Here is a 19095-nt window from a genome sequence, read left to right as displayed (position 1 = left end):
GCTCGATCTCACAACCTGAGTTCAGCACCTAAGACAGAAGCAAGAGTCAGATGCTCAACCGACTGAGCCACCTCGGCTCCCCTTTAGCAAAGTTTTCTAGGCTAGCATCAAATCCACCAACAACGGGTGTTTTGTCAGGTTGTATTTTTGTTTGCTTTTTTAAGAAGTTACACCCATCCCCCACCAAAACAAAACTGGTACAGAATACCTTCAAGTATGCTTGGGGAATGCCAGGGGAAAAGCGTGGCCACTCAGAACTTCTTCTATCTTCATAAAGATACTTCTACCATTAATTCTTTCGATTTACTTTATTCTTTTAGGAAACGATCTTAAAACTAAACTTCGCAAGTACAAAATGTTATGTAATGGTTAGTAGGAGATGATTTACTTGTCATTCATTTTAAGTGAGAACTTTGCAGTGGAATGGAGGGCTTTATCTTACTCATCTCTTCCTACCTGCCGTTTTTGACTCATGCCTTAATATTGATTTAGAACTTAAAAAAAAAAAAAGTATGAAGTACCTTAGTCATTTAAAATCTTTAACTTGCCACCTCACAATACACAAAAATTGGGAACTAATGATAAAACATATACAGACCAAAAAAAAAAAAAAAAAAGAGCCAACAGCAGCTTTAATTTATAAATGAGAATAGGCAATTATGTATTCAAAATTAAAGCATCATTTTGATGTTAATAGAGGCAACCCAGATTCTGTTTTTTGTCCAGGAAATAGATAATTTTTTAATGTGTAGTTTTCCCTTCATTTTTTAATTTCTTATAAATACAATTTCAAACACAAGCAGAAATAGAAGAGTATAATTAACTCACATGTAAATAACACCCAGCTTCATCAATCAACTCATGGTTAATCTGATTTTATCTGTACCCCATTCCCTCCTCTTACCTCTTGATTATTCTAAAGTAAACCTCAACTCTCAAATAATTTCACCAGTAAATATTTCAAGTATCTCTAATAGATGCTCTTGGTTTAAACAATAACAATATCATAACCATACATAAATAACATCAATAATTCCTTAATATCAGCATGTGTCCAGTCATTGTGCCTATTTCCTTGGTTGTCTCTTGAGAGTTATTTATTGTTTGGACAATTTGTCTTGGAACGGGGATAAAATATGGTCCATATACTGAAACTGGTTAATGTCTCTCTTGTTATTTTGGTTTTCTCTCCCTCTCTTTCCTTTCTTCTAATTTTTGGTTGAAAAAAACCAAGTCTCTCCCACGATGTCATATTTTTTTTTAGAGATAGAAAGAGAAATGGCAGGAGGAGGGGCAGAGGGAGAAGGAGAGAGGGAATCTTAAATAGGCTCCACACTCAGCACAGAGCCCAGTGTGGGGCTGGATCTCATGACCCTGAGATCATGACCTGAGCAGAAATCCAGAGTGGGACACTCAACCGAATGGGCCATCTAAGTACCTCTCCCACGGCGTCATTTAAAATGTTATTCCCTGTGCCTAGTATTTCCTCTAACCTGGCGGTTAGATCTAGAAGCCTAATCAGATTCAGGCTCGATTTTTTTTTTTTTAAGACTTTATTTATTTATTTGACAGGCAGAGAGGCAGGCAGAGAGGGAGAGGAAGGGAAGCAGGCTCCCTGCTGAGCGGAGAACCCAATGCGGGGCTCGATCCCAGGACCGTGGGATCATGACCTGAGCCAAAGACAGCGGCTTTAACCCACTGAGCCACCCAGGTGGCCCTCAGGCTCGATTTTTTAAGCATACCTCCCAGATGGTGTGGTGTGCTTCCAGTAGGAGGCACGAAATGTCTGCTTTTCTTTCTGGGGACCAGCCACTGAAGTTTGAAGTACCCTGAGTCCAGGCAAACTTTACTTAAGCAAACTCAATCTTCAGATCTGACACTGTATTTCTTAACAATGCATCAACATCTTTTTTGATTTGTTTTCACATGAGCTATCACTGCTTATTTTCTTTCTGTTACTTTTCTTTCCAAGTGAAGCAGTTACAAATTCATATTCATGCATTTTCATTAATTTCCTTTATTTCACTTTTTTTTTCTTTTCATCACTCCACTCTTCCAGGTAAAAACTGGTTCAGTATAGTGACAATCATAAACATGGCCAGAACCTGCCACTCTGCCAGCATCAGTAGCTGCTTTAAAATCTAGGGCTGGGCGCCTGGGTGGCTCAGTGGGTTAAGCCGCTGCCTTCGGCTCAGGTCATGATCTCAGGGTCCTGGGATCGAGTCCCGCATCGGGCTCTCTGCTCAGCAGGGAGCCTGCTTCCCTCTCTCTCTCTCTGCCTGCCTCTCCATCTACTTGTGATTTCTCTCTGTCAAATAAATAAATAAAATCTTAAAAAAAAAAAAAATCTAGGGCTGTTTTGTCACCATGATAAATTTCACCTTGATTAGGTAGCAGATCCAGAAAGGCTTAGCCAGAATGAGGTAAAGAGTGACGTGAGACAGCTTTTTCAAAACAACAGATCCCTTCATCTGTGTCTACTTCAGCAGCAATGCTGAGGGGAATTCTGCATCTGATCAAGAGTCAACAACCCCTTTCTTAAGATGAACAATGGTGATGGGTTTTTGATCTAGCTGATAATGTTCTGCCACGGGCACTGAAAGAGATTCACAGTAAGAGTTTTTCTTGTTCCATCTTAATTCAGTAAAGAGAGCCCTCAGTGTAGGTTTTCTGAGCAGATTCATCTGTTGTTCTTACCCCAGCATTAAGAAGAAGTCTGCTCATGATCTCAAGGTCCTGGGATCGAGCCCCACATCAGGCTCTCTGCTCAGCAGGGAGCCTGCTTCCTCCTCTCTCTCTCTCTGCCTGCCTCTCTGCCTACTTGTGATCTCTCTCCGTCCAATAAATAAATAAAATCTTTAAAAAAAAAAAAAAGAAGAAGAAGCCTGCACCCAGCCCATGGTACCAAACGTTGAAGGTGCTACAGTTAACAGTAATTCGCATGTTACTTTTCAAAGACTTTTTTGTTCTGTTCTATATGCAAACTTCATTATCAAACATTTTGATGCCAATTTGAAAGACATTATTATATCATCTGATGAAACAGTCTCTTGCATGTAGTAAGCACTCAAATATTACTGAGTAATGACTATACAAACAAAATGGGTGCTCATTAAGCTTCAATAGAGCTTGAGTGAGTTTGACAGATTATAATCTATGAGCCAGAGACCTTACGTGCTGTGTTCCACAGAGTTTTGCAGTTTGTCAGCCTTGGCTTGGGGCTCTAAATCTTCTCACTGGGCTCCTTTATCTATGGATCTGTCTCTCATGGACACCTTGAGCTACATCTTGGGACCGGATCTCTTGCCAGACTTTAGACTCTTGCTTCTAGTTCCTTCTAGACATCTCCACTTGGGTTTCCAATAGGCATTTCAAACTCCACCTATTCAAAGCTAAATTAATCACCTTGCATCCCTGTATTTCTACCCTGGTGAATGACTCCACAACATCTGAGACTCACCCTTATTCATGTCCTAATGTCCACTAAGTTGCCAGCTCCTGCTGGTTATGCTTCCTATCCATGTCTTATGGCTGTCCCTCTCTCTATATCCATCCCCATGGATTCCAACCGAACCCAGGCTCCACTGCTCTCTCTCTTAGACAACTTTAACAGTCTCTTAATAGCGTTCCACACCCTTGTCTCCTCTTATGCTCAAACACCCCCCACCCCCAGCTCCTTGAACCCACTGCCACCAAATCAGATCTTATTTCTCTCGACTTAGAACCCTTCATGGGCAACCTCATCCTCTCCTAACCTATAAGTAATGTGACCATGTCATTTATCTTTAACCCAGGACACTTTCAGAGTGAAAGGTGGCACTGTTCTCAGTTACACAGGTACAGCAGTCAAAACGGAGACCATCCCAGGCAAACCTTCACAGAAGACCCTCCCACAGCTCTGGCCACACCTCCCCCTTGCTCCTCAACCTCCAAAACCAACCCCCTACTTTCAGCGGCTGGAACCTGTCACTGCTCTCTCACCTCTGTGTGTCCGTACAAACCCTCCTAGACTATCCGCCCTGGTTGGCACATTTCCATTTATCACTGAAACTTGCTTTGAACATCCTCTCCCCTGAGAAGCTTTCTCTAAAACCTTCCGGCTGATCTGATTACAAACTCCCGTGTGCCAACACCGTGCCTTGGACTCATTCCCGTGGTAGGACCTGGGCCCCTTGCCCCGCACACATGGGGGGCTGTATCTGCCCCCCACCCCCACTGCTCCTGTGAGCTCCCTCCAGAGAGTATCTAAGTCTTGTCCATTGCTATCTCCCCAGCATCTACGTCGAATCACAGGTCTGTACCTGGCAGGTATGTCCCATGTCATTTCTCAGTCATGCTTTACGTTTAATAAAATCTGTTTGCCTTAGCTGCTATTTTAGCATAACTAATGAAAGATACAAAAAGGAGAGGAAGAAATGAGAAGTAGTCAGTAGCTCCTAATACGCGCCCTGTATATCACAGATCACTGTCACATTTGAGCACTTTCTTTTTTAAGGAGAGCTTTGGAATTACAGAATCTGAGCTAGCAGCAGAATTCCTATAGGAAGCCATGAAAAGAAAACAGGCATGGAGCTAAGCCAGCAGCACATCTGTCATTGTTCACCAAATTCTTGAAACTTCTAGTATAAAATAAATCCAATGTCAAAATAAAACAAACCCACTGAGTATTCATGGGGTCCCAGGCAGGGGCAGGGAGAATGACAGGAATCTTGCTACCATGACAAGAGGAACATGGAGATGGGAATCCCACTAGCATACTTTTACACAGCACCCTACAAATCTGGGTGGCAGAGCACCACACATTTTCACATCTGGCCTTCAAAACCACAGCCTCCGATGGACCCTGAGGCTCAAGCAACATTTCTGGAACTTTGGCCATCCCTCTGGGATCCCAGGCCAGTGCTCCTTTTGCAGCAGGAGAGCTCTGGGCCTGTATGACTTCACAGTGCTTTCTTATGTAAAGCCCTTCAGCTTCCAAGATAAGGAGGAGAGCTCTACACGTTCCATGAGCCAACCTGTCATTTTATGGCTGGGGGTCACCCAGAGTGGCTGCCAGGAGTGAAGCCAAGCCAGGGACATTCTCACAATGCTAGGTCCCAGATGCGGCCGCAGCTATAGCAGGTGCAAGGTAGGGCTGCATTCCCTTGTGTCTCACACACACACACACACACACACACAGGCAGCTCTCACGTACACACACGGGCAGCTCTCACGTCCTCTGCGTTTGACAAGGGAGCTGTGGTCTAAAGCGGCAGCAGCGTGCAAGCTCATACTGAGCCCCAGCCTCAGAGCCAGACTGACAAGACAGTGCTCCCACAGACAGAACAGATCTGAGGTTCTAAAATATATCCCACCCCTAGATGCCATGGCTTCTGAAATGTCAACACTAAAAATCTCCTTCTCATGGATAAAACATCAGTTTTAGCAGCTTTTAAAATATGCAGGCACACCTCCGAGGGGTAGAACACTAACATATTACTGGTCGCTATTACTCTGGGGTGAATTAGTCCGTGAATTCACTGTCTTCCTTGTGAGCAACTGTTTCTAGAGAGAAGAGATCACTGGGTATCTTACTGGAACTAAGAGACAGTTAAAGGCAGCGAGCAAGAAGGACTAATGTAAAGAGGAGGGAGGAGGGAGGAGGACCAGAGAGGAACTCAGCCAGCCATACAAGTTTACCCAGGGTCCGCTCTAAAAAGAACAGCATTGCAATGACCTGGTAAGAACTCACCCCTAGTAATATTTGGCATTCCTTTCTTATCACTAACGCTAATCAATTAATATAAAGACAACATCCACACGGATTCCAGTCCCAGTGTTCTTTCTAGTGTTTCTAGTGTTACAAGTAAGGAAGCCAGAATCTGGATACAGTTTAGTCCTTGAGAAGTGACATCACTTTTTAAAAAAAGGAAGTCACAGAATGACTATGGAACAATGACACGTGGTCTGCTGTGCACGGCCTCACTCCATCAGTCCTGTGTGACTTAGTGCAGAAAGGCAGTTCAGCACACTGAGAATCTCACCCACTCCTTGCTCTGTCTCTTCTCTCATGGAGGGGGGGTCTGCCTCTACTGTGGTTTTGCCCATGCTATGAGAATGTTCTAGCAACAGTGTTCTGTAACATTATATTTTATTTGAGCTATCAGTAGACTCCTCTTTCTCAATCTTCTATGTACAAGATACCAGGCAAAACAAAAATGTCTTTGAGCTGACCAAACCATCATCTAGAGAGCTTTTTCAGGTTCAAGTATCCCACAGATATGGTAATTTCAATATCAGAGCAAAAAGATATGATGCAACAATTGGGGCACGATGGAAAAATTAAACATTAACATTAAAACAATTCTCCCACGTGAACAGCAGTCAGCAAAGAGAAGAGAAAACCAATTTTCAAAAGTGTCACCAATGTGCAAAATGCCAACACCAAAAGGACAAACCCTTAAGCCACGGTTTAAAAGTCTTCACAGGATTTTAGTGGTAGAGTGGCTTTTAATAACTAACCCTCCCACCACAAACAATTAAAACCTCTAGAAATATATTTTAAAGCATCCAAAAGAGGACAGAAATTGGAGGGAATCTGACATTCGAAAGAAGGAAAATGCACTGGTCAAGAACCATATTTATAGGCCATCTCCCAAGGTTATTCCCCAGGCTGCAAAGGTCGAGTGAAAAGAATTCAAGCAGAAAACTACAGTTTTACTGGCTTAAAGAGTGAAATGACAAGATTCAGGACTAACAGATGACTGGAAATTGAGCAGAGGAATCCTGGAAAAGATATGGCCACAGAGAGAAGAATCCCCAAATCTATAAACTGCTCCAACCTGTGCATACTCAAGAGAGATTCAGAGAAGTCCACTAAAAGCAGTAACTAGAAAGCTGAGAGAAAGGAGGTGAGATGTCTGTTCTCTCTCCACTGCAGGAGAGAGAGTTTGGAGGCCAAGTTCCACAAAGTTAAAAGGACTTAAAATGCCTTAGGCTTTCCACTGAAACCCCAACTTGGTTAGACCTTGTGAGTGAACAGTATGTCTCGGGACTATGGAATCCGTCCAAGAACTAAGGGGGGAAAGTTTAAAAAAAAATCCCACTCTCAAAAGCCTTCACAATTTTCAGGTGATAGCCAGTAATTTAGCTGCCTGCTGGGAAAAAAAAAGAACAAAGGAGAAAAACCACATGCTCATGTCAATGATAAAGAAAAAGGCCTTGCCAAAATTTAACAGTCACTCTTGATTTAAAAAGGAAGAAAGAAAAAAAGAGAAAGAAAGAAAAGAAAAGAAAAACCAAACCTATCAGAAAACCAGGACTTGACAATTTCCTTGATTGTGATGAAAAGTATATATACAAAGTGCACATAACTAACATCATACTTATAAGGAAAGACTAAATTCCTTCCTCCTAAAACTAGTTATGAGACAAGGAGGTCTGTCCTCAACGCCTCTGGGCACAATAAAGCAGGAAAAGGAAATAAAAGTCATAAACATTAGAAAAGAAAAAGAAAATTTCTTATTCATAGACAACATGATTATTTACAGAGAAAATCCCAAGATAGGTACAAAAAAAAAAAAAAAGAGAGAGAGAGAGAGAAAGAGAAACCTACTGGAACTAGTAAGTGAAATTTTTTTAAGGTCATAGATTGCAAAGTCAAGCAAAAAATTCATCTCTATATACTGTTACCAATTTCCAAAATAAAAATTTTTAAATACCATGTATAACAGCATCAAGAGCTTAAAATACCTAGAAATATATTTTTTAAAATATGTGCAAGATCTCTATATTGAAAATTATATAGAATTTCTAATATTGATATGGCTGAGAGACATTAGAGACCATCAGCAAATGGAGGAATATACCCAGTTTATGGACTTGACGATGTGCACAACTGTTAAGATGTCAGCTCTCCTCAAATTGATGGATAGATTTAATACAACTTTAATTCAAAATTTAGTACGCTTTTCCGTGGAAATTGATAAGCTGATTCTAAAATTGACATCAGAATTTAAAATACTGAGGATAGCTAAAATAGCCTCCAAACAAACGAACAAAACGCATTTGGAGGACTCGCACTACTTAGCCTTAAGACTTAATATAAAGCAACAGCAATGAAGATGACATGGTATTGGTGTAATGAAAGACCAGTAGATCAATAGAACAAAACAGTTTATAAATAGATCCACAGTAGGGTCAATGATTGGTGACAAAGTTGCCAAGAAAAAAGAAAGTCTTCGAGAAATGGCAGGGAGAAGGAGAATTGGATTGTAGTACAGGGGAAAGAAATCCCAACCCCTCCACACACAAATATTAATTTAAGAAGGAACACAGACCTAAACATAAAATCCTGTAATCTTCTAAGAGAAAAGAGGACAATATTATTGTGACTCTATGACAGATTTCTTACAGAGAAAAAATGTATAAGCTATGAAAGAGGAGATTGATAAACAGGACTTCAGAGAAATTTAAAACTTCTGCTCAAAGACACCACTAGGAAAGTGAAAAGGCAAGCCACACATAAGGAGAATGTATTCACAATGCCAATTTCTGACAAAGAATGCTTCTCTAGAAAACAAACAACTATAAATCATTAACAGAAAGACAAACCAAATTTCAGAAAACAAAAAGACTTTAGCTGGTACTTGGGAAGAAAAGAACCACATGCAAAAGTACTCAACATCAGGGAACTGCAAATGAAAACCACAAGATACTGTTTCATACCCACTAGACTGTCTAATGTTAAAGAGAATGACTATACCAAGTGTTGGTGAGGAGATGGAATAATCGGAATGCTCATACACTCCTGGTGTGAGTATAAAAATATAAGCATATTAGAAAAACATTTGAGAGTTTCTTATGAAGTTGAACATATATTTCCTTTATTACCCAGCAACTCCAGGACTCTGTATATCTACCCAAGAGGAGAGAAAGGGCACATCGACAGAAATGTATGAATAACCATGCATATTAGCAGCATTGTTCCTAATGACTCCAAACGTCCATCAGGAAGAGAATGGGTAGGTCATGGAATGGGACGCTAACACACACAAGGACATGGGTGGGTCCCACAGAAATTATGCTGAGTGCAAGAAATCAGACACAAGAGAGAACATACTATGTAGTTCCATTTACGTGAGCTTCTGGCATAGAGCAAACTAATCTATGGTGAAAAAAAAATAAAACATCCCAATTATTGCCTCTGGCAGCAAGAGACTGACTGGGAAAGGACACAAGGGAACTCTCAGAGTGGTGGAAATGTTCTTTACCTTGGATCACGGTGCTGGGGATGCGGCTGCATGCATCTGCTAAAACTCAAATTCCTCCCTTCCAATCTGCTCATTTCACTGTATATATATTTTACCTCAATTAAAAAAAAAAAATTAGGGAGTGGGAGGTGGGGGTGGCACCAGGGAGAGAGGACTAGAATCCCTTACAGGGCAGAAGGAGATAAAGATTGTAAGAAAGAGACTATGATCCTTAATTTTTTAACACATTCAGGGCAAAGTGAAAAGTTGGCTCCCAAACCAAAAATCTTTAATACAATTTGACAGACATGAACAAGAAGAGGCAAGAACCCATTCAGCTAAGATGTTGATGAAGAAAATAAAATTCAGTGAGTACGTCAAACAAATCATGAGATCGCCAGATTTGGCAAATATATGTAATCTGGCAATCCAAACCAACAGATCATTACAAACAAAATAGGAGCCAACCCAACATAAAACCATTTTTAAAGTATCATTTTCAAAATGCTCTTTTTATAAACTTCCAGGTCAGAAACTCCTACTGACAGCGACTAGGATTACATTTTTACCAGAAACCACCCCAAACTCGTCCTTACCTTCAGTGAAGCTCCCCGTTAGGGTTATTACCACAAACACCTTCCCTTCTGGCTCCAGATCCACCTAGAAGGAGAAAAGAATCATGTGTTATATTCTAACTTTGAAGTCCTTTTTGTGGGGCCTCAAATAATTCTTTACAAAGAGGCCTACATGTGCAAAATCACAGCATTGATCAGACTTAAGAATTTCATTCAACAGCAGACAGGTAAGAAACGCATGAAACCACACGAAACTGTAAAGGGGGAAAAGCGAATCGAAGGGAAATCGTTCTTCCAATGTTTCCGCGTGTCTTGAATTTTAATCTCTTCCATTTTGGCTCTTCGTGATATTATTGAGAAGTACCTGTAAGCTTGGACACTGTTTCTGAAATAACCCTATCTTATGTCAGAGCAACATTTTATTAAACTACATGGCAGGAAGGGGTTCCTGGGTGGATCAGTCGGTTAAGCATCAGACTCTTGATTTCAGCTCAGGTCATGCTCTCAGGGTTGTGGGATTCAGCCCATTGGGCTCCACACTCAGCAGGAAATCTGCTTGAGATTCCCTCTCTCTCTCTTTCTTTCCTGCTGCCCCTCCCCCGTTCTCTCTCTCTCTCAAATAAGTAAATCTTAAAAAAATAAAAATAAAATAATCACGTGACAGATGTATGAAATAGAGAAACAAGGCAACATAAGAGGTAACGAACAAATGTGGCACAGTCAACTGCAACCTTTCCTTTCAGGAAGTGAAAAGTATGAGAAGAGTACAGTCTCCATCTCTACCATTTTCACTTGAGTGTAATTAATCTTCAGCAAGCACAGGGAAGGCAATTCAGGAGCTCTGCACCCATGACTCTTGCCTGTTCATCCCTTAAAGCTCTCATCTATGCACTCAGATAGGGATACATCCACTCTGCCAACTCAGCAGCTTGCCGTCTCTGGGCTCCGTCCTGTCCCGGTGCAACATGCCATTCTGGATTCAGGCAGCACCTGCTCTGATCTCACTAGCCCAGGCACACAGGCTCTGCCCTCTTCATGTTGGGTGCTAAGCTCGAACTATCCAAGAACACCTCTAAACCTTAGATTGTGAGGTTCTTTTGGACCCAAATACATCAATTTACAATTGTCAAAATCTTGTTGGATTCAGACTATGGCTCCATTTCTTTCCTCAAAGAGAGAGACAGGTCCAGAGGAGCTGAGTACAGATACAACTGGTCATTTTGGGTAGAATATTACACTAAAGAAGTTGCAAATCACAACTGTGCTCAAACTAAATGAGGACATGGCCTGACTGCGGCATCTGGTTCTAGACTCTGAGAAAGGTCCTTAACCACCCCAAGCTTCACGCTTCTCATCCAAAAGTCTGTGACGTCACCATTCAGCATTTCTGGCCTGGCTTCCATCAAATGAGCTCAAAGAGCCTTGACAATACTCTTTACTGTTTTGACTGTACCCCTAGGTGACAAAGACTGGGGGAAAAATGCATTGACCTTCCCCTAACTTACCACCACATATTTTTAATGCCACACCCTGATTACAGACTTTTTCAAAATAAAAGATGCTTGCCTTGTTCTGACTCAGAAAGCTTTACCTGTACAATAGCCTATTCTTATAAGCCCCCCATCCCTCGCACAAAATCTGCTTCCAAGGCGTTACCACACTGTCGATCACCCAGCGTTCAAATCGGCTACTTACATCACCATGACCACTAAAGTTAACAATATCCCCTAAACTGTCTGAATACCCCTTGTGAACCTTTACGGAACAGTTCTGAAAATAGAGCTCTCTGGAGAGATGACTAAACAGGATGTCAGTCTCTAATTGTCTCCACTCGCTGCCTTGACTTGTTTCAAGTCAAAAATATGTTATTTTTAAAAAGCCACTCCCTCATCTTCAATATAAAGGCCTGGCGGAGAGCACACCAGGCACACGCATTCATCCTCACAACACAAGCGGCTGCTGGCACAGAAGGAGCCACTACCAGCCTCCAGACAAACAGACAACCCCGTCCCACCTCGGAGATGCCCTGGCCCAGGGCCAGCCTGGAAACTCCCTCCAAAAGCAGGCCACGCCCTCACCCTGCCCCTGCCCTACACGTGGCCAGAGCTGCTCTGAAACCAGAGATCCCACTAGCAGAATCCAGAGCTCCCGTAAGCAGAACAGGTTTGCCTTCTCAGGCTTGACCAGTGCCACCATCATCATGGACAAGCCAGACTCAAACACCAGCTTCAAGCCTACGCCACCTACACCCCTGACCTTCGAAGACGGTTTTACAAACGGCGGGTTTGACATTAGTGTGACATGAAATCAAATAGAGTTGGGTTGCACACAACCGGGATTCTGGAAGAGTAAACACGTATGTGTCACGTTGTAAGGAAAAGTGTTATGTCATGAAACTTCTGCTTGTGTTTTCATATGCATTTTGAGGGTGTACTGGTGTAGAAATGCATTTCCTGTGTTGCAGACAAACAGTTTGGAAAATGCCCTTCCAGATCCCCTTTTCCATTTACTCAGTGCTGATGGGCTGCCAATATCTATTCGTAGTGACTGCTTAGACCCCCTCCCCACGACTGCGTGCCAGCCAACTTGCTACCTCTGCAGTGGGCCTCATTCATTCCTCCATTGCATAGAAAGATCTCTCTCTAAAAGCGGAAGTATAGCAACCAGTAATTTCCATGCACTCATCCTAGTCTCTCCCCTACTGGTAGATGTTTTCTCTCCAGCTAGAACATCCATTCTAGCCTCCAGGAATTGCACTTTGGCTCTTATTCCAGAACTACCCTTCCCTTGTAGGTAGTCCCAATGATTCAGCTGGGATTCTGCCCTCAGCTCCATGGGCCACATGACCCAGGTCTTGTCAATCAGAGCACTGAATTCCTCCAGCCATGATGACTGGTCTAGAGAGGACACATGGCCTCTACACGGTCAGCTGAGTAATCATAGCTCTCTTCCCCCCAGTCACTGGCTTGGGTTTGGGCACAAAAACCAAGAGGGTCCAATTAGGAATCCTGGACCTACAAGACAGAGACAAGATCTCACATCTGCTGAATTTTGATCTAGAAGGACATAAACTTGGGAGTATCCAGCTCCCTTCCTGCCGGGCTGGAGAAGGAAGCAAGGTAAGAAGAGAAAGCAGAGAGACAGAAAGAGACCAGATCTTGATATCACTTAAACCCTGAGATCAAGCCTTGCTTGATTCTTCTGGACTTTTGAGTTATTAGAGCCTATAAATTCCTTTCGGTTTGGCCAGTTTGAGTAGGGTGTTCTACCATTAACATCCAAAGACTTATCCAAATTGGCAGCCAAAGAGAATACGTCAAATATATAAAAACAGTTACACCTCCCTCTATACTTTCTAACATCTATGCTACCACATACACCCTGACCCTCTGCCTCCCTCTGGCACTGAAGCAGCCCATGCAACCCTTGGCAAGTGCCATTGTCAAATCCAAAGCACATCTGTGTTTATTTCCACTGCTCTCTGCAGCTCTGATCCTCGACAGCTTCCTTGTTCATGAATTTCTTTGCTTCCAGGACACTCTCTACCCTGGTCTTCCCGCACTCTTCTCTTTCTCTCTCAGGCTTCTTTCCAGCATCTCTCTCTCTCTCTCTCTTCCTCTCCTCTCCCCACTCCCCCTCCCTCAGGTTGCCTTTAAATCTTGGGAAGTCCTCTTTTTCTTCCATTGGAAGATTCAGCCTTGTGATTTTAGCACCAACTTGAGATTCTCTGGGGTAGGAGTAGGAGAAAGAAACAAACACACGGGAATCCCCGAAAGGGTACAGGTTAAAGATGGGGGACAGTGTTGTATTCATTTCCTAAGTCTCCAGCACAGACCTCCATATGCACCTTTTCTGGAAAGACTCCACCCCCTTGTCCCAATGAGACAAGTCCAGTTCAATATATCAACATGCCCAGAATCCAAATTCTCATTGTATACTCCCTTAATTGAAACCCCACAGTCCTGACTCCACCACGGACCTGGCAGCCTAGGCTCCTACCCACATACATCTAAATCTATCTGACCCCATCAAACCCACTTACTGTGCCTCTCCTAAAGTTGCCTCTTCCTCCCTATTCCTACTGCCCTGCCTCACCTGACCACCTGCAATGGCCTTCTAGCTATTTCCTGTCTCAGACTCACCCTCCCCCACCTGCTGCCAATGACAGGTTTCCAACTCCTTAGCCTGGCACATAGCCCTGCAGGCTGTGTCCCTACCATGCCAAACACATATACAACCTGTTCCCCCAGCCTCTTCAAATTACTTGTAGATTCTCGAGGGAGGCTTTTTTTTTTTTTTTTTTTTCATTTAATCTGAGAGATCAACAAAACATGTTTACAGTCAGATAGCATACTGGGGCATATAGTCAAAACTGTGAAAAATACACATTACCTGTCTGACACTTATTGCCTAGGGACTGGAGGCAGGTAATCTTTCTGCCTAGAAAACCCTTTCCTCTCTTTAATTGTCAAACTCCTATTTATCAATCAAGATGCCACTCAGATGATGGCCATTAAGGAGGGCACGTGATGCAATGAGCATCGACTGGTATATAAGACTGATGAATAACTGACCTCTATGTCTGAAACCAATGACACATTATATGTTAATTAATTGAATTTAAACTAAAAATGGACACATTTAGCATGCTTTCTGTAACAGACACTGAGGGAAGAACTCTAACTCATACTAACTCTTCTCTCATACAGACCACTTCGGTGGGTCAGTAGGGCAACTCCTGGGCCCTGGTCAGTAAGCAATAAACTTTAAAAATGACATTCTAATGCACAAACAGGTAAATGGGAAAAACTCAGAGACAATAAATGGTGCTATAAACACCAGAGGTTCACATGCAAAACAACTTCAACTCTGACATTGTAACCTACAACAAAAATTAACTCAAAATGCATCACAGACCTAAATGAGAAACTTAAAATTTAATAGCTCAAGAAAAATAATAAGGGAAAATTGGGGGCACTGATTTAGTCCAACAAATTTTTCTAGATACAAAACCAAAAGCGCAATCCATGAAAGAAAACAATAAATTGGACTTCACCAAAATTAAAGTTTCTGCTCTTTGAAAGACACAGTCAAGAGTATGAAAGATGAATCACAGATTAGGAGAAAATAGTTGGAAATCATATATTTGATAAAATACCGGTATCCAGGATAAAGAACTTGCAAAACTCAATAATAAGAAAACAAGCAATCCAACTTTTCAAAAACAGATTTCATCATTTCATGTTTCCCCAAGGATATACAGATGGCAAATAGGTACAAAAAATACAAGCTCAACATCATTACTCATTGGAGAAATGGAAATTAAAACCACAATGCAACAATAACATATACCTGCTAGGACGGCTAAATTAAGAAGTCCAACCATACTGTTTGTACAAATACGGAACAACTGGAATCCTTACACACTGATGGGACTGTAAAATGGTACTACTACTTTGCAAACAGCTGGACATTTTCTTAAAAAGTTGCACGTACGCCTCCCATTTGACCCAGCTATTCCCCTCCGGGTAATTACCCAAGAATCGAGACCTCTTGTGTCCACACAAAGATATGTACACAAATGCTCCCAGGAGCTTTTAAAAAATGTGTAAAGCCACACACTGGAATAGTATTCAACAATAACAAGAATGAACTGTGGATGCACACAACAGCATGGGAGATACTGAATGAGAGACACCAAACAGATAGAGAGGGTGGTTGGGTGATGCACATGGGGGAGGGTATGTGATACGCTAAGTGCTGTGAAGCGTGTAAGACTGATGAATCACCGACCTGTACCCCTGCAGCAAATAATACATTATACATTAATAAAAAATAAATTAATAAATAAATAAAAATTAGAAGAAGAAAAAAGAAACCGAACAGAGTACATTCTGTCTAGAAAAGGCAAACTAATCAGTATGGACAGAAGACAGAGGTTGCCTGGGAGTGGGAGTAAGGAAAATAGGACAAGCCGTAGAGCGGGATTACCCAAAGGAGAGTGACCAGACAATTAAATGGAGAAAGAACAGTCTTTTTAACTAATGGTGCCAGGACAACTGGATATCCATATTCTAAGGAATGAAGGCGGCCCCCTACATTTTACCATATGGAAACATGGACTCCAAGTAGATCACAGACCCAATGCAAGAGCTAAAACTATAAAAATCTTATAAGAAAGCACAGGATTAAGTTTTCCTGACCTTGGGTTAGGTGATGGTTTCTTAGGTATGACATCCAAGTATAGGATATGAACAAGTGACAAAAAATAAATAAATAAAAATTAGAAACAAACCAAAATCAAGGAAGATTCTATACCTCGATGCCCAGATACCCTTTTCCAAGTGCCGCGCTCATCAACTTTCCCCCAGCAAAGCCTCCGCAGGCTTCCCAGTGCCTTCAGAATAAAATTCAAGCTGCTCCACCTAGCTTTCTGGGCCACCTGGGTTCTCTTTTGACTACCTCCCCACTAATTTACCCAAACCACTTTTTCAAGCTTCCATCCTTTAAACCTGCTCTTCTGGTCAGGCCTGTCTCCTCACCAGGGCATAGCCATACCTTTGCTCCTTCTGTTGCCTCTGCTTGGAAAATCTCTCTTCACCTATCCATTCATTCAAACCTTTACTGAATTACTCCTAGGGCTGGGATCACCGCCAGGCGCTCAGGATCTCCCAAAGTTGTTCCCTGGGGCTGACAGTGGGATGCGTAACCAAGTGCACCTGACAAGAAAACCAAGAAAACGACGCAGCCACAGGAGCTGAAGGAAGAAACTTATGTCAGGAAGATCTTGACATGCACACTGATCCCTCCAGTCTCAAAATTCCTATCTCGATTACTGTCTTAATACTTATTTATGCCCTTGAACAATTAGATAAATTTCATCTACTTATATCCTGTCACTTGCAATAAGTCTGTACGCTCCATCCAGCAGGATCTGACAATTTTATGTTCCCCAAAGGGCCTAGCAGATTTCCTTGAACCAAGTAAACACTCCAAATATCTGTTGATCTGGTCTAATGAGTTGAATTGGAAGTTTTATTTGACCACCTCAATTTCATCACCTATAAAATGGAATAATATTTTGTCTTATAAGAAAAATGTGACAGCGCTTCATAAATAGAAAAGCACTCCAAGATACCAGTAGCCTACGCACTGCACGGGCCCACTGCCTATAAATTATGCTCTGTTCACATGATATACCCACCAGATAACCAGGAACCCCTCTTTCCTCCCTACACCCCCGAGCCAAGGTTTGCTTTTCCCTTGGCATCACTTGAGCAAGTCACTTACATCCCGACTCCATCTCCTTGGCCATGAAATGAGAGGGTTGTCTAAAAACCTTTCTAGCTCCAAGGTTGCATGATTCTAAACAGGCTTGGATAAAAGCCTGCACACAGGACTCAACGGAAACACTCATTTAATTAACTGGTAATAATTTACAACCATTTCCCTTCACAAAAGGCATTAGAATTGATCATAGACAGGAACCTTCTGCCTACTTAATATTCATCTTGTCCTGGGATAAGCAGAGGGATCTAGCATATTAAAAGGAAAAACAATCCTTTATTTGGGCAAAGGTAGACATTTACCTAGACTCTCTGGGCCTTGAGCCAGACATCTGTGATATTCAGATTCTGGCCCAGTGACATGTTTCTATAACTTTTCTAAGTCTTGCTCTAGGGATAAGTAACAACCTAAAAACATGATAAGGCATTTCACAATTTTCTTCCAGCTGAAACTATCAGCCTTAAGAATGAGAATTCTAATTCCTAGAGGCAAAACATGCAGGACTGTCCCAATAACCAACAAGGAGGTGTGTGGCTGTGTTCTTCAGTAACAGAAATAATAGTTACTGTGTCTTGAGTTCATCAGTGTGTAGGAGCTACGTGCCTAACCTACACTGTTTCTCACCTTCACCATCTGCAAGGTAAATATCACCACTGCCACTATACAGATGGGGAAAAATGAAGGCTCAGAGAGGTTGTGGAATTGACCAAGGTCACCAGCAGTCACCTGGTCCTTTGGCTTGGGTCCCTTGGGTCACCTGCCCCAAGGCTGCTGTGTGTAACTGCACCTGCATATAGGTTACTGTAGCCTTGCCCACTGCCTTTTGCTCCCCCTGATGCCAGCTTGCTTGGGCTTCCGGCATGTTAGGGCACCACATCACTGGTCTCCTTTGCAAACTCAGGTAACACTCATGCCGTCAGCACCTGAGGGTGCTCCCTGCCAAATGCCAGCTTCAGTGTACCAAGCACACCTCTTCACTGCCAAGGCCAGTGGGTGTGGCCCCAGACCAGTGTGACAGTGTCACTAGATGGCTCCCTACAGGGGTACGAGGCAGAAGTTGCTAAGCATGGCAAGTCTGTGCTGGGGCTGGTGAAAAGCAGCAGGCAGCTCAGGTCCCATTAGTCAGCTGCCTGAAGGACCCGAGTCAGGGTCATGTGCTGTAGACACACAGTGCGTCCCCTCACTGTAGGAAGGAGTTTAGAACAAAGCGGGGTGAATGAGGCAAATCCTACAGCCCTGCTAACTTTCTATTTTCATCTAACCATCAGATAAGTTTTAGGAGTTAAAGGCACACTAAGAAATACCACAGATTAAAAATTATCAGAAAAAGATGGCAAAAACTGAACAGAAAAGTGGGACTTATCAAATCTGAGGTTGAAAGTGAAGAAAGATATTATCTTTACTTTAGTGATTAAATCCTCATCTTGCCAAGTCTGGACCCTTCACTGTGGTGAGAGAGGAGGCTGGGAAAAGAGCCCTGGACTGTGGCCACAGCTCTAGTAATAGGACATCTGGTAGGAAGACTAGCATTTAAGTCTTTTTCTTATCTAATATTCTTAGAGCTCCAAGTCAGAAGTGGTTTCTGAATTCCACTGGGCAAGTAAAGATGTTTGAAGACTACTAAAGAATCTGCCTCTAAAATTCATATTTAAGGCATATGTTAACTCTTCACCAGCCAAGCTACACATACCCACAAAACTGCTGTAAATTTGAATTTAGAATTATTTCACTCAGAGCCAATTACCTCTATGTTCTAGCATAAACTATGTCTCTTTTGGCAAAGGTAAAGTCTAGTGCATTATAATTAATTTTTCAAAGTTTCACTGCCCATAATGAAAAAATCAGGAATAGTCAAAACTGGATATCTCTGTGGACTAATTTTGTTTTTTTCTCTGCCAAGGAGTGGGCTAAGGAGAGAGAGAAATGGTGTACTTGTATCTTCTAAGTGCTGTGGGTGTGTTTCTCTCAATCTTTGACTCCAGTATCTGAGGGACTGAAAACGT

The 19095-nt window shown here is 42.2% G+C and overlaps 1 protein-coding gene across 1 annotated transcript in view; it reads right to left on the bottom strand.

Moving 5' to 3' along the window:
• The window catches only part of PRKCH (protein kinase C eta), a 224808-nt gene that overhangs the window by 147138 nt on the left and 58575 nt on the right, over positions 1 to 19095 (bottom strand). Inside the window, exon 2 of the mRNA XM_004738886.3 lies at positions 9827 to 9890. Coding sequence (XP_004738943.1) covers positions 9827 to 9890 — 64 coding nt within the window. The remainder of the gene's footprint in view (positions 1 to 9826; positions 9891 to 19095) is intronic.

The sequence above is a fragment of the Mustela putorius genome, unplaced genomic scaffold (assembly GCF_011764305.1).
Source record: "Mustela putorius furo isolate JIRA1106 unplaced genomic scaffold, ASM1176430v1.1 tig00000129_pilon_pilon_pilon, whole genome shotgun sequence".
NCBI lineage: Eukaryota > Metazoa > Chordata > Mammalia > Carnivora > Mustelidae > Mustela > Mustela putorius.
This window is presented reverse-complemented; position numbering and strand designations above follow the sequence as displayed.